This window comes from Rana temporaria, chromosome 12, assembly GCF_905171775.1.
Source record: "Rana temporaria chromosome 12, aRanTem1.1, whole genome shotgun sequence".
In the NCBI taxonomy this organism is placed as follows: domain Eukaryota; kingdom Metazoa; phylum Chordata; class Amphibia; order Anura; family Ranidae; genus Rana; species Rana temporaria.
The window spans coordinates 7,492,467-7,508,044 of NC_053500.1; the positions used below are offsets into that span (position 1 = coordinate 7,492,467).

At 47.8% G+C, this 15,578-nt stretch overlaps 1 protein-coding gene across 1 annotated transcript; it reads right to left on the reverse strand.

Moving 5' to 3' along the window:
* Nucleotides 1–1,155: 1,155 nt before the first annotated feature.
* On the reverse strand, nt 1,156–4,381 carry ANKS6 (ankyrin repeat and sterile alpha motif domain containing 6). The gene has a single exon (XM_040330959.1). The coding sequence runs from the start codon at nt 3,964–3,966 to the stop codon at nt 1,342–1,344; it is 2,625 nt and encodes an 874-aa protein (XP_040186893.1). The 5' UTR covers nt 3,967–4,381; the 3' UTR covers nt 1,156–1,341.
* Nucleotides 4,382–15,578: the final 11,197 nt, after the last annotated feature.

The window sequence follows — 15,578 nt, forward strand, 5'->3', positions numbered from 1 at the left end:
AAAATGCAATAAAACTATCCCCTATTTTGTAAACGCTATACATTTTGCGCAAAGCAATCGATAAGCGCTTATTGCGATTTTTTTTACCAAAAATATGTAGAAGAATACGTATCGGCCTAAACTGAGGAAATTTTTTTTTTATATATATTTTTGGGGGATATTTATTATAGCAAAAAGGAAAAAAATCCCTGGAAGTGGTTACGCTTTGGATAGAATAGGGAATGGTTAGAACTGCTGTCCCTTTTTTGTCTGCATTACTATTTTCATTTTTTTCACTTCACTTCACTTTCTGGCCCTTAAAGGAGTTCTCTGACCTAAAACTGTTAACCCCCGCTGTGCCCGGACTGTAAAACTATACAAAATAAACTTTCACTTACCTGCCTACGATCCCCCGTTGTTCCGATATCGCCGTCCCGTTCTCCGGTCCCGGTCTCTTCCACTTCCTGCGGGTCGGTGACTCACAGTGCGCTCAGCCTATCAGCAGCCGCAGCAATGCCCCGTCGCGGCCGCTGATAGGCTGAGCGCACTTGTGAGTCACCGACCCGCAGGAAGTGGAAGAGACCAGGACCGGAGAACGGGACGGCGATATCGGAACAACGGGGGATCGTAGGCAGGTAAGTGAAAGTTTATTTTGTATAGTTTTACAGCCCGGGCACAGCGGGGGTTAAAAGTTTTAGCTTGGAGAACTCCTTTAACAGAAAGTGAGGTGAAACCCCTCTTAGGTTCAGTTCACACTACTGGGACTTTTCCAGGCTACTTCCTGGTGACTTGATGCGACTTAAGTACAGTGGAGAATGCTCGTAATCCAAAGCACTCGCATATCAAAGCGAGTTTCCCCATAGAAGTCAATGGAAACAAAAATAATTTGTTATGCATGGACTTCTATGGCATTCAATACCGCAATTTAGCCAGAGGTGGGGGGGGGGGGGGTGCTGGAGAGCCTCGTAAACACTCAGAAAGGGCAGAGGACACCTCGGCTGAACTTGGAAGACCTTGTAAAGGCTCGGGTACGGAGTATTTCCGAGATTTTCCGGGCTGTGCTCGGTTCCGGCGCCCCCACACCTCAGGCCAAACGTGGTATTGCACACCACTTTGGCTTAAGTCCTGCTCGTTTTGCGAGTCAACACTCGCAAACCGAGTCAAGTTTTTTTAAAATACAGGGCTCGTATTGCGAAAACGCTCATTAACCGCGTTACTCACAATCCGAGGTTCCACTGTATGTGAATTTAAAATTTAGTTTTAAATGTGCTGATCAACCTCCTTCTGGTAGAAGGTACAGGGACCATGCTCTCCATTGAGGAGCTTTAGGATCCCAGGGAGAAGGGTGAGCTGACCATTTGGTTACCTTTTGTTGGATACGGTAGCTTTTGGTCCTGCACTTACAGAGGGGGATCGGTTGACTCCAGGGGGCTGAGTATTACTAACACTACTTTCAAATGAAGAGTGGAAATTGTTTATGGTTTCTTGGAGAATTTGTCTCTCACGGCCCTTTCCAGCGTTAAGTTCCGATATAGCTGCCAGGATCTGCTGTCTGGATCCATCAGTCTTTATACCCAACTCTTTCAAGTCACCATCGGTAAGCGTGAGGAAAGCTTCCATGTCCACTTCTTGCTCCTCAAATATGGGCTGGTACTTCTCCAGGGATAACTTCTTCAGAATGGCAGAAAGTTCATCTTCATCTGTAATAGTTCCGCTGCTGGAGCCTCCACTGCTCTTGGAATGTTTGTGAGAGGATGAAGAAGACATGGAGGACTCCACCAGGCAACCTTTGGGTGAAGGTGAGGGAGATGGAGTCAAAGTAGGAGAGGTGCTTTTGGAGGTAGATGATGTTCCTGACGGAGGCCGTTTTAGAATCTCGTTTTTCTTTGGCAAGTGTCCGTTGCTGCTCAGCGGTTCAGGAGCCGTGGAGCCACTGGTTTTGTTCACCATGTTTATAGGTGATTTTTTCTGTTCTGACAAACTGGCTGCTTTTCTTCTTTGCGCCGCTATTTGTGAAAGGACATTGTCCGCACTCCCTCCTGCGACACTCCCGCCACCTCCTGAAGAGTGAGGCGAGTGGTTGAAGTTGCCGGAGTTGGAAGGAGATGCTGGGCTTCTCGGCAAAGACGGAAATTTAACAGTTCTTGGCGCTCTACTGATTGAAGTAATATCGGAATTACCGCTGCCGTTGAAACTTGGCTTTGACAGTCTTGGGGGTGTGGAGGAGCGAGTCTGGTCCAACTTTCCATCTCTGCCGATCCTAGACCGATCAGAATTCCACAATTCAAAGTTTGAGGGAGGTAAGAATGGTGGAATCACGGCCTTTAACTTTTCATTGGGGAGTTTAGCAAACGGAGAACCATTCTTTAACATAGTAGCAAGCAGCAAGTCATCGCTATCGGTTTTGGTTTTTCCCAAACCGCTGTCTTTGGAGTAAGCAGTCCAAGCTGTAGTAGAGTCGGGTCTTTGAAAGTTGCCCATCTCCGTCTGTGAGGGTGTTCTAATCATGGAATCGAAAGACGAACTTACGTTTTCGGTCAAAGGCACAAGACGACTGGGGGAGAAGCTTTGCCTCAAGGTCTGTGTGAGCTTCAGCTTCCGAAAACGATTGGACATTCTGTTCCACCACGACTTGACGCCTGCTTTGTCATCTGGAGGAACCGGGCTGTTATAAGATGATTTGCTCTTGGTATTATGGAATTTATTTTTCTGCTTCGACTTTTCCTTGTCTCCTTGAAGGCATACAGCTGCCAAAAGCTGGACAAGCTCGGTGTCTGGGTCATTAAGGAGCATGACCAAATCAAAAGCCGTGTAACCATTTTTGGCTTGGAGGTTGACGTCGGCGCCTTGGTTTAGTAGATAAATCACAATTTCCTTGTTTCCATGGTAGGTCGCTTGCATCAGAGCAGTCCAGGCATGGGCGCTGTCCTGTTTGTTTATATCTGCTTTCTTGTCGACCAGAAGTTGCACCAGTTCGAGTCTTCCTGTGACTGCCGCTATCATGAGTGGTGAAGCTCCATCAGCATTAACAGCGTTGACCTGGTTGGAATCCTCATCCACAATTTCCTTAACCAAGGCCAGATTCCCGATTTTTACAGCATGAAAAATGTCAGGCCGCCTCTTCTCCTCGTCGGTCTTAGGCCTGACGGTTGTAATGGAATCCAAGTAGTCTCTAGTGTCTTTGTGTTTGAAGTTTAAGGCGATTTCGAAAGGGGTCTTCCCCAAGCTGTTCACTTGGTTGGGGTCGGCTCCCCTGTCCACCAATTGCTGGGCCACGCTCAAGCGACCGTGCAGAGCCGCAAGCATCAACGGACTCCAACCTGTCTTTACACAATAATTCACATCGGCACCCCAGTCCAGGAGCAGGCGCACCGCCACTTCATGAGCGTGCTGCACGGCGGTCATCAAAGCCGTAATCTCCGGCATCTCCTCGCCGTGACCTTTGCCCATCGCATTGACGTCAAAATGATCGTAGTTGTCCACAAAGGCGCCGCTTTCCAGGAGCAGGTTCACCACGCTGGCGTGACCCCCTCTGGAAGCCACCGTCAGGACGCTGGCTCCAAGCCGGTTCTGAGCATTGACGTCTGCGCCGTTTTCTAGCAGAATATGGGCCACGTTTAGATGCCCCGACCTGGCCGTCTGCATGAGTGGCGTCCAACCGTAGTGGTTCCTGCTGTCCACTGAGGCCCCCTTCATTAGCAGGAACCTCACCAGCGGCTCGTGTCCTCCTCCAGCGGCCAGCTGTAGCGCCGTGTTACCGTCTTCATCCGTGGAGTCCACAGGCACAAGGGCGGACCCTGGAGCGGACCCACCTGAGAATCCTTGGAGGTTTACGCGGGATGACCCCGATCCTTCTCCTCCGCGGCCCCCTGCGCTGGATGAACTGCTGGAATTCTCCGGTTCCAGCAATCGCCGTGCGCCGTCCAGGTCCCCATCCTCGCAGGCGGCGAAGAGCAGCAAACATTGCGCTGGGATGGTGCATTCCATGATACCAGCCGCTCATCTAGATACACAGTCCATATATATATACATGGGGGGGGCACAGCTCTCAGTCCATATATGTAGGGGGGGGCACAGCTCTTAGTCCATATATACACAGGGGGGGCACAGCTCTCAGTCCATATATGTACGGGGGGCACAGCTCTCAGTTCATATATATACAGGGGGGAGGGGGGGGGGGGCACAGCGCTCAGTCCATATATATATATACAGAGGGGGGCAGAGTTCTCAGTCCATATATATACAGCCCCCAGGCCAGGCTGACCTGTATGGCAGGAGACCCCCGCTCCGATGTGTCGGTGATCCCGGAGAATACAATGTTGCAGACTTTGATACTTTGTAGCGGCGCTCCGGACACTCAGCTTCCGACTTCTTGAACTTCACAAGTATCCGGCGCAGTGCGCATGTGTGGAGAGGGGGAGAGGGGCGATCAGCTGGTCCGGGAATTCTCTGTATTCCACTATGGAAGGTCGGAGGGGGCGGCGCTAAGAGGGGACATCCCCGGAACACCCCCGGACGGGTGATCACAGGACTGTGCCCCCGGCCGGGTGTAGAGAGAGGGGTGCGGGCATTGCCAGGAGGACCGGGAATTGTGATAGCAGTTAGTGCCCGGCACCGATCTACCTCCAGCGATCTCCCCCCCCCCACTGAGAGCTGGGGGGGACTACTGATACCAGCATGGAAGGGTCATATACCCACTGATTTCAGCATGGCAGAGGCATATACCCACTGATTTCAGTATTGCAGGGGCATATACCCACTAATTTCAGCATGGCAGCGGCATATACCCACTGATTTCAGCGTGGCAGAGGCAAATACCCACTGATTTCAGCATGGCAGAGGCATATACCCACTGATGTCAGCATGGCAGAGGCATATACCCACTGATTTCAGCATGGCAGTGGCATATACCCACTGATTTCAGCGTGGCAGAGGCATATACCCACTGATGTCAGCATGGCAGAGGCATATACCCACTGATTTCACCATGGCAGAGGCATATACCCACTAATTTCACCATGGCAGAGGCATATACCCACTAATTTCAGCGTGGCAGAGGCATATACCCACTGATGTCAGCATGGCAGGGGCATATACCCACTAATTTCAGCATGGCAGAGGCATATACCCACTAATTTCAGCATGGCAGGGGCATATACCCACTGATACCAGTATGGCAGAGGCATATACCCACTGATGCCAGCATGGCAGGGATGCTACACCACTGATGCCAGCATGGTAGGGGCATATACCCACTGATGTCAGAATAGTAGGGATGCTACACCTCTGATATCAGTTTGACCCACCAACCAAATAGGAGGGGGCACTGTGCCACTGACCCCAATGTCAGCATGGCAGGGATGCTACACCACTGATGCCAGCATGGTATGGCCACTACACCACTGATGCCAGCATGGTATGGCCACTACACCACTGATGTCAGTATGGCAGGGGCATATACCCGCTGATTTCAGCGTGGCAGAGGCATATACCCACTGATGTCAGCATGGAAGGGATGCTACACCACTGATATCAGTATGACCCACCAACCAAATAGGAGGGGGCACAAAAAAAAGTGCGATGTGGTAAAATAAGCATAATTTCCCCACCCCCTTCACATGTCACTGCAGCCCAATACAGACAACCGCACTCCAGTCTAGTGTATGAGCAGTGTGACCGATCTACACCACCAAACACGTGTGTGGTCTCACTTCTCTTGCTGTATTGTGTGTGATTTTATCAACAAGAAATTGATTTTATCAGAGTGCGGTCATCCACAGCCATATATATGATATGTTCAGCAGTGCCGGGGCACGCCAAGCTGCGCCCCCCCCCCCCCTCCTAGCACAAATCCTCTACCCCTAAAATGACCCCTCCTAGTACACATCACCTCCCTCCACTTCAAATCCCCCCTCCCAGCACAAATCTCCCCCTCCTAGCACAAATCCTCTTCCCCCCTCATAACACAAATCCTCTACACCTAAAATGACCCCTCCTAGTACACATCACCTCCCCCCTCCCAACACAAATCCTCTACCTCTAAAATTTACCCTCCTAGTACACATCACCTCCCTCCCACTTCAAATCCTCCCTTCCCAACACAAATCCTCTACCCCTAAAATGTACCCTCCTAGTACACATCACCCCCCCCCCCCCCACTTCTAATCCTCCCTTCCCAGCACAGATCTTCTTTCCCCCTCCCAACACAAATCCTCTACCCCTAAAATGACCCCTCCTAGTACACATCACCTTCCCCCTCCCAGCACAGATCTTCTTCCACCCCCCCCTCCCAACACAAATCCTCTACCCCTAAAATGTACCCTCCTAGTACACATCACCCCCCCCCCCACTTCTAATCCTCCCTTCCCAGCACAGATCTTCTTTCCCCCTCCCAACACAAATCCTCTACCCCTAAAATGACCCCTCCTAGTACACATCACCTTCCCCCTCCCAGCACAGATCTTCTTCCACCCCCCCCTCCCAACACAAATTCTCTACCCCTAATTCTCTGCCCCTGTGTGAACCGGTGTAACGGAATGGCCCGTGATACCCAGAGACTTTTGAAGAATGCGGGGTACTCCTGTGCCAGCTTCACTAATGACGCTTGGGTCTAGGGTCATCCTATGTCCAATAGGGGCATAGGATGACTGAGAAATGATATCATGAATTACATGAGATGGGACAATAATGATAATTCATGTATTGCAGGATATCTTGAATTTATTACAAGTTGTTAATTCTGACCCCAACAGGTCAATAGGAGAGTAACTCATTCAATGTGGTACATAGACTGTTGAGATGCTAATTAAGTCTACCTGGCTGTAGTGATAAAAGCTTGCTGTGATTGCATTCTATTGTCTATTGTGCTAATTAAGTCTGCCTCTCAAGAACCTTTCATTGTTTATGCTAATGACACTGTATTGTGTGAAGTTCTATTGATGATAATATGTGTTGTGACTTAGCACCCTCTAAAGGTCAGACGTCTGACTTACGTCTACAAAGGAATGTGTATTGTGTAGCAGGTGAGAATAACTTATCGTGGAGTCAGAACGTCTGGGTAATGATTAGTAATTAGTTCATGTAGATTATCTGAATGTCATTATCTAAAGGAATGTGTATTGAGCACCCATTGTGTCATGTTGTGGGTGGAGTTGAGTCATTGTCCATATTTGGTTGCTAACCGTATAAGAAGAGCTGAGTTTACCATTAAAGTATTCATTCGTTTGGAACCAGAGAACAGAGCTTGTGTCTCGTTATTCTGGGAAAATCCATATGGATCGTGTCTGCTGGATTGTGGAGTGTCGGATAAGCTGTTTTGGGTTGGTGGAATGGAATATTGTAAACGGTGTTAACCCCTGACCGTTACAACCGGCTCTAAAGAGAAAACCCGGAGCTGGATAGTGTTGTGTGTATATTGTGATCCATCAGGAATTTATTCATTCAGACTCGCTTCAGAAGTTCCGGAGAGGTCCACTTTAATTTTTATTCACGTTCGGTTAATTAGCAGAACAACTCGGCATTCTCTTATAGACTTTGTAAAAAGCTTCAATATTTCTGTCTTTAGTCTCAGCTTTGATTGTCGTGACAATTAGGAACAATTATTCTGTTAAATAAAAAAACTATTATAGGAATTTGGAAAAAAAAGGGGTCCATTTTTCAGGAGTAGACTAAACACCCACCAACCATCAATCACAGGTGACATGACAGAGGATCCCACAGAGAGTGTAGAAGAAATGAAGATGAAAGTGTAGAGAACGTGACAGAAGGAGGGAGGGAAACTTCCCACCTCTGAGATTTCCTTATAAAACATTTATCTTCATGGCTGCAGATAAGGAAAGTCCTTGGCCCTTCTGTACCGGGCCAAGGACCCATCAGTTCAAAAGGGGGAACTCCAAGCATCTCCTGAGCAGGAAGGCCTGGTGTAATAAAAAAAATCTCGACCCATGAAATTCCTTGACCTAGGGAGGCCTATGGAGGCACGGGCATCGGGTGAAAGGGGGGCGCAGATTTCCAGAACTGATTCCCCCTGCCGCCTCAAATTAAGAAGCGGGGGTGCTGCCGCCGCAAATTCAGGTCGAGGGGCTTTGGGTGCTGAAGAACAAAAAAAGGGGGGGGGGGAGTTACCCTGGGGATCTCTGGGACCATTACAAAAAAAAAGAAATAAAAAAAAAATATATATATATATATATATATATAAAAAAAGGGGGGGGGGGGGTTGCCATGCGGGGCCACTGGGGACCTCTGGACCCTTTAACCACTTGCCGCCCGCCAATGACATATTGAATTGACGGCGGAAAAGTGGTTGCTTAATCCTGAATGGACGTCATATGACGTCCTCAGGATATTGAGCCGCTGCGCACCCCCGGGGGCGCGCATCGCGGCGATCGTTGTTGCGGGGTGTCAGTTTGACACCCCGCAACACCGATCTAGGTAAAGTGTCTCTCATGGAGACACTTTACCACGTGATCAGCCGTGTCCAATCACGGCTGATCACGATGTAAACAGGAAGAGCCGTTGATGGCTCTTCCTCACTCGCGTCTGACAGACGCGAGTAGAGGAGAGCCGATCGGCGGCTCTCCTGACAGGGGGGGTTCGCGCTGATTGTTTATCAGCGCAGCCCCCCCTCGGATCGCCACACTGGACCACCAGGGAATTAAAAAAAAAAAAAAATGGGCAAAAAAAAAAAATAGTAAAAAAAAATTAAATAAAAAAGACAGTAAAAAAAAAAAAGATGCCAATCAGTGCCCACAAATGGGCACCGATTGGCATCATGGACCCATCAGTGCCACCCCTCAGTGTCCATCATTGCCACCCCACAGTGTCCATCATTGCCACCCCACAGTGTCCATCAGTGCCACCCCACAGTGCCAATCCATGCCCAGTGCCCACCTATCAGTGCCCATCTGTGCCACCCATAAGTACCATCTGTGCCACCCATAAGTACCCATCAGTGCCACCCATATGTGCCGCTCATGAGTGCCCATATGTGCTGCCTATGAGTGCCCATCAGTGCCGCCCATGAGTGCCCATCAGTGCCGCATACCAGCGCCCATCAGTGCCGCATACCAGCGCCGCCTATCAGTGCCACCTCATCGGTGCCCATCAGTACTACCTTATCGGTGCCGCCATATCAGTGCCCGTAATTGAAAGAGAAAACTTACTTATTTACAAAAAAAATTAAAAGAAAAAAATAAAAACTTTATTTTTTTTCAAAATTTTCAGTCTTTTTTTAGTTGTTGCGCAAAAAAAAAAAAATTGCAGAGGTGATCAAATACCACCAAAAGAAAGCTCTATTTGTGGGGAAAAAAGGACGCCAATTTTGTTTGGGTACAGTGTAGCATGACCGCGCAATTGTCATTCAAAGTGCGACAGTGCTGAAAGCTGAAAATTGGCTTGGGCGGGAAGGTGCGGAAGTGCCCTGTATGGAAGTGGTTAATGAAAAAAAAAAAAAAGAATATAAAAAAAAAATATTAAACTTTTTTTTATATAATTTTTTTTTTTAAAAGGAGGTGTTACAATCCGGGCCCCTTATAAAAAAAAAAAAAAAAGAATTAAAAAATAAATATATATAAAAAAAAATTATAAAAAAAGGGGGGTAGCCATCCGGGGCCCTGGGGATCTCAGGGCCATTTAATAATAAAAATATATATATAAAAAATAAAATTATGAAAAAAAAAGGGGGTTGCCATCCGGGCCCCTTACAGGTGTACTGCCTGTACCCCCCTGATGGTGCCCCTGGTCACCCTAGTCCATGTTAGACTTCCCTAGACCTAGGTACATTCTGCATGGTGTCACTGCCGATTCGATCCCGACCTTCACGAAAGCGCACATTTCACTTACGCTTACTACTACAATTGCCTTGAGTTACCGCTTTACCACCGGCGGCTACAGCCATTGCATCTAGTGTTTATGAAAACCCGACTCCTCGCTAATCATCCATGTTTAGAGACTATATGGCGAGGAACCTTTTATATTTCTTGAAACGCTTTCTTTCCTCCGCGTCTGTGCCGTAATAATAAACGTCTTCTCAAGAGTGTATCATTAGCTTTGGCGCTCTCCAGCTGCACTCATATTTCAGCAGGTAATTGATGTTGGGGATTTTTGGAAGGAGGAAGCCCGCGCTCTCATTATGTACGGCTCCCATCATACGGCGCCATCTGTTTTTGGATTGTCTCTTTTCTCCTCGATTTGTACAGAAAGATCCTCAGCGCATCCTTATGACAGCTGATGATAGTATAGGAAATGGTCTAGCCCTAGTCTGGTTTTAGAATTCATTATCCCTGTTTTCTAAAATCACTTAAATGTCAAAAATAGAAAAACATAAATATAGTGAAAAAAAAAAAAAACTCCACTCTAACATTTTATGACATAAGCATGCTTGGTTGCAGGTGACTTGTCGTTATGGTTCCCCTATCCAGATGGTTCCTGTAAGGACTGCGCAGGCGCAATCCTTGCCGACGGAAATCTCCGAACCTCGGGCGGCATCCAGGCTCATTCCTTAACATCCCCGTGGATTGGAGGATGTTAAAAAAAGAGCCAGGAGGCCGAACGAGCGGAGCGAGCCGTCCAAGCGAAGCGAGGACGTGAGGCCTACTGGCCACTTTCCTCAAATTCCACGTCGCCCTGGATGCCGGCCCCCTGCGTGGGTCGGAGGGCAGCACGCTCTGTGATTGCCGAGTCCATGGGACTTGGCTGATCACAGATCAGAGTAAAGGGCCAGTCCCAGCCCTTTACCACGTGATCAGCTGTCCAGTAATCGGCTTCTTTTAGCCCATTTTTTCTTTTATATTGTGAAAGATAAATGTTACGCCGAGTCAATTGATACCCAACATGTCACGCTTCAAAATTGCGCCCGCTCGTAGAATGGCGACAAACTTTTACCCTTAAAAATCTCCATAGGTGATGTTTAAAAAATTCTACAGGTTGCAGAGAAGGTCTAGGGCTAGATTTATTTCTCTCGCTCCAACGATCGCGGCGATACCTCACATGTGTGGTTTCAACACTGTTTTCACTCTTGCGGGCGCTACTCACGTATGCGTTCACTTCTGCATGCAATATCGTCCACGGGCACGTTAACACTTTTATTTTATTTTTCCTATTTATTTTACTTTTTATTTTTTACACTGTTCTAAAAAAAAAAAATGGTGTCACTTTTATTCCTATTACAAGGAATGTAAACATCCCTAAAAAAAGCATGACAGGTCCTCTTAAATATGAGATCCGGAGTCAAAAAGACCTCACATCTCATATTTACACAATCGGAAATTCCGACAAGAAAACCGTGGATTTTTTTTTTTACAACGGAATTTTGTCTCGAACGCGGTCAAGAACGCGGTGATGTACAACACTACAACGAGCCAAAAAAAGTCCAATGATTCCGAGCACTCCGTGTCGAATTGATTTAAAGAATGGGTGTTTTTTTTTTTTGCGCGTCGGAATTGCACACAGACGATCGGAATTTCCGAGAAGAACTTTTCCCGTCGGAAAATTTGAGAACCAGCTCTCAAAATTTTTGCTGTCGGAAATTCCAACAGAAAAAGTCCGATGGGGCTTACACGCGGTCGGAATTTCTGACCAAAGGCTCACATCGAACTTTTCTTGTCGGAAATTCCGGCCGTGTGTACGCGGCATTACATGCAATAAAAAAAAGTGTCTTTTGAAAAAAAAATGTTTTAAAATAAACGTCCCTTTAACCTCCTTACAACCGCACGCCGTGAAATGACGGCGGGCGGAATACCCTATTGTTCTGACAGGACGTCATATGACGTCCTGTGACTTAAAGCACGCACCCGTCGCGTTACTGGGAACACAGTGCGTGTGCCCAGTGGCCGCGATGGCCGCCAGGCACCCGCGGTTGCCCAGTAACTGAGCAGGACCGTGGATCTCTGTATGTAAACACAGAGCTCCACGTCCTGTCAGGGGAGAGGAGTCCGATGCTGTGTCCCTTGTACATAGGGACACAGATCGGTCACCTCCCCCAGTCACCCCCCCCCTCCCCCTACAGTTAGAACACTCACTAGGCTACACATTTAACCCCTTCCCCGCCCCCTAGTGGTTAACAACCCCTTCCCTGCCAGTCACATTTATACAGTAATCAATGCATAGTTATAGCACTGTTCACTGTATAAATGACAATAGTCCCAAAAAATGTGTCAAAAGTGTCCGATGTGTCCGCTATAATGTCGCAGTCCCAAAAAAAAAAATGGGATATTTATTATAGCAAAAGGAAAAAATAGTGGGTTTTTTTTCAAAATTTACAATAAAACAATCCCCTATTTTGTAAACGCTATAAATATTGCGTTTTTTTTTACCAAAAATAGGTAGAAGAATACGTATCGGCCTAAACTGAGGAAAAAAATAAAAATTATATCTTTTTGGGGGATATTTATTATAGCAAAAGTAAAAAATATTGCATTTTTTTCAAAATTGACGCTCTATTTTTGTTTATAGCCCAAAAAATAAAAACCGCAGAGGTGATTAAATACCACCAAAAGAAATCTCTATTTGTAGGAAAAAAAGGACGTTAATTTTGTTTTGGAGCCACGTCGCACGACCGCACAATTGTCAGTTAAAGCGACGCAGTGCCGGAAGCTAAAATTTTGTCTGGGCAGGAAGGGGGTTTATGTGCACAGTAGGCAAGTGGTTAAGAGCTACAGTACCTGTCCATGAGAATGTGTTTCCAGCACGATCGCATCGCGCTGGTTCTAGGCGACAGGGTGCTGACATCTCGCGCTCGCTGCAATAGGAAAAACACATTACAGCGCGAGATAGGAGCGACGGGGATCCGACTTGGATTCCCACCAATTCCAGACACTGTGTTTGGCATGAATCATGAGGGGGAACTCTATGTCAAATTTGAAATAAAAAAACGGTGAGGATCTGGCATGGATTGTAAGGAGAACCCACGCCAAAAAAACGGCATGGGAGTTCCCCATAAATCCATACCAGTCCCAAGGGCCTGGTATGCTCCTGGAGGGGAACCCATGCCGGTTTTTAATTAAAATTTGACGTGGAGTTCCCCCCTCATGATTCATACCAAACACAGTGTCTGGAATTGGCGGGAATCCAAGTCGGATCCTCGTTCATTCTAAGTCGGATGTATGTCGGCTTTTTCCCTTCCCGGGAAAACCAGCTCGGCGCTGGCTCCCGCGACGGGGCTCGTAAGTGGTCAATCTCGCAGAGAAAAGGAGTGAGATTGACACAATATCGCGGTCACCTACTGTATGGGCGGAAGTGACGTTTTGACGTCCCTCCCGCCCTGCAATGGTATGGAGCGGGTGGGGCCATCTTCCCCTCACTAGTCTCCATACCCAACACCAATAAGGATCCGCTCGCCTCCGCCGCTGCCGGCAGCTCCGATAAGCGGCGGAGGGCACCGGAGAGCTGCGGGAGGGGGGGGGGGGCCTCTCCTTAGGGTTGCCACCTTTTCGTCAAGCCAAACCCGAACACTTTAGCAGCAATTATTTTGTATTTTTTTTTGCATTTAACACTATAGGATTGTAAAAGACCTGGAGCACCTTTGGGTGCCCCAAGAAGAGTAGTATTGCAGCCCATGTAGCATCCCGCAAAGGAACAGTATGTGTGCCCAAATTTTTTATGTTAATAATGGGAGAAGTTTAAAGATTGTAGTTATATCAAACAAGGTCAGTCTTTCCCCCAGTACAGTCCCCCCCCCCATGGTCAGTTAGTACATCCCCCCCCAGGTCAGTCTGTCTTCCAGTATAATCCCTCCTTGGTCAGTCTATCCCCCAGTACATCCCCCCTAGGTCCGTCTGTCCCCCAGTATAGTCCCCCCCCAGTCAAGTCTGTACCCCAGTTAAAGCACCCCCCCACCAAAAATAATTAAAAACACTTCAAGCCGATGGGAAGGGAGAGGGGCATAGGAGGACTGGTACTGCAGGGCTGCCACTGGTGTGTCCGGGTTTCAAATGGACTGAAACCTGGACACAGGGGGCCGGATTCAGATAGGTTAGCGGATCTTTGGATCCGCGTAACCTATCTGATTTACGTTACGCCGCCGCAAGTTTTTGAGGCAAGTGCTTTAATCAGAAAGCACTTGCCTGTATAGTTGCGGCGGCGTAGCGTAAATACCCCGGCCAAATTCAAATTCGGCGGGTAGGGGGCGTGTAATATTTAAATCAGGCGCGTCCCCGCGCCGAACGAACTGCGCATGCGCAGTCCGCAAAATTTCCCAGCGTGCATTGCTCCAAATGACGTCGCAAGAACGTCATTGGTTTCGACGTTAGCGTAAATTACGTCCAGCCGTATTCGCGAACGACTTACGCAAACAACGTAAAAATTTCAAAACTTGGCGCGGGAACGACGGCCATACTTAACATAGGATACGCCGCACATACCCCTCATATAGCATATTCGACGCGTAAAAGATACGGAAGCGCCACCTAGCGACCGGCCTGGAATTGCAGCCTAAGATCCGACGGTGTAACACAGTTACACCTGTCGGATCTTAGGGATATCTATGCGTAACTGATTCTCTGAATCAGTCGCATAGATACGACCGGCCGGCCTTAGACATGCGACGGCGTATCAGGAGATACGCCGTCGTATCTCCTATCTGAATCTGGCCCAGGATCTAAAACCCGGACTGTCCAGGTGAATCCCGGACAGGTGGCAACCCTACCTCTCCTGCTGTCGATAAAAGCGATCTTGCGGCGATTCTGCGGCAGAGACACTTTTTAACGGAATCCGGATCACTCACTGAAGAAGAGGGTACTGGAGATACGGTAGCTAGCTGCTGCTACAACGATATCTCTTTTCAAAGTGCCGACGTATATCGTCATGAGCCGGCCCGGAAGTGGTTGAAATGGGGATGCCATGAAATTCCCCACGGATCAGCACAAACGCTGCAAAATTAAATAACCACGTTTGGGTGAGCCGGTTCCGAGATCTTCCTTTTGATCCCAAGTACGCGTCTTCGCACGAAACCCGTAAATTCACTTTAAGCAAGATCCAAGCCACTATCTAATTCTTGGCTTTGTAGATAAAAAAAGGTAACCTTTAAACAGCGCTTGTCAGGATGTAATTATGCTCACACAACATTTGTCTCGGCGGCGCGGCTCGCATGAATAAGCTAATTATTGGTTGTAGATTTGTGTATTTTTTTTCGGTTGTCCAATCTCCCCACATCAAACGGCAGAGGACAGGCCGGGGTTATCGGCGGTTGGCGCTGTGCCTTTTTTTTAAATTTATTTTTATTGACTCCCCTCCGCCTTCTGTCGCTCCGGCTTTTCTCTTTCCTGCCACCCGTCCATTATTCCATCACGGAAATAACGTGTCCAGCGCACAAAATACACGGACTACAAGTAAACAGAGGATTGGTCATCAATTCAAAAACATAAAAAATAAAAACCTGTGTTATGTTTGGCTCAGATAAATACGCGGCAGCTGGGGATTTGTTTGCCGCGGTCCGCTTAAAGCGGGAGTTCACCCATTTAAAAAAAAAAAAAAATCTCCCCTTAGCTTCCTGCTCGTTCGGTCTAGGGGAATCGGCTATTTATATTAAAATAGGTGCAGTACTTACCCGTTTTCGAGCTGTATCTTCTTCCGTCGCTTCCGGGTATGGGTCTTCGGGAGCGGGC

Bases quoted from the DNA above. Each gene is read 5' to 3' on its own strand.
- ANKS6 (XM_040330959.1), bottom strand. From the start codon at position 3,966: ATGGAATGCACCATCCCAGCGCAATGTTTGCTGCTCTTCGCCGCCTGC.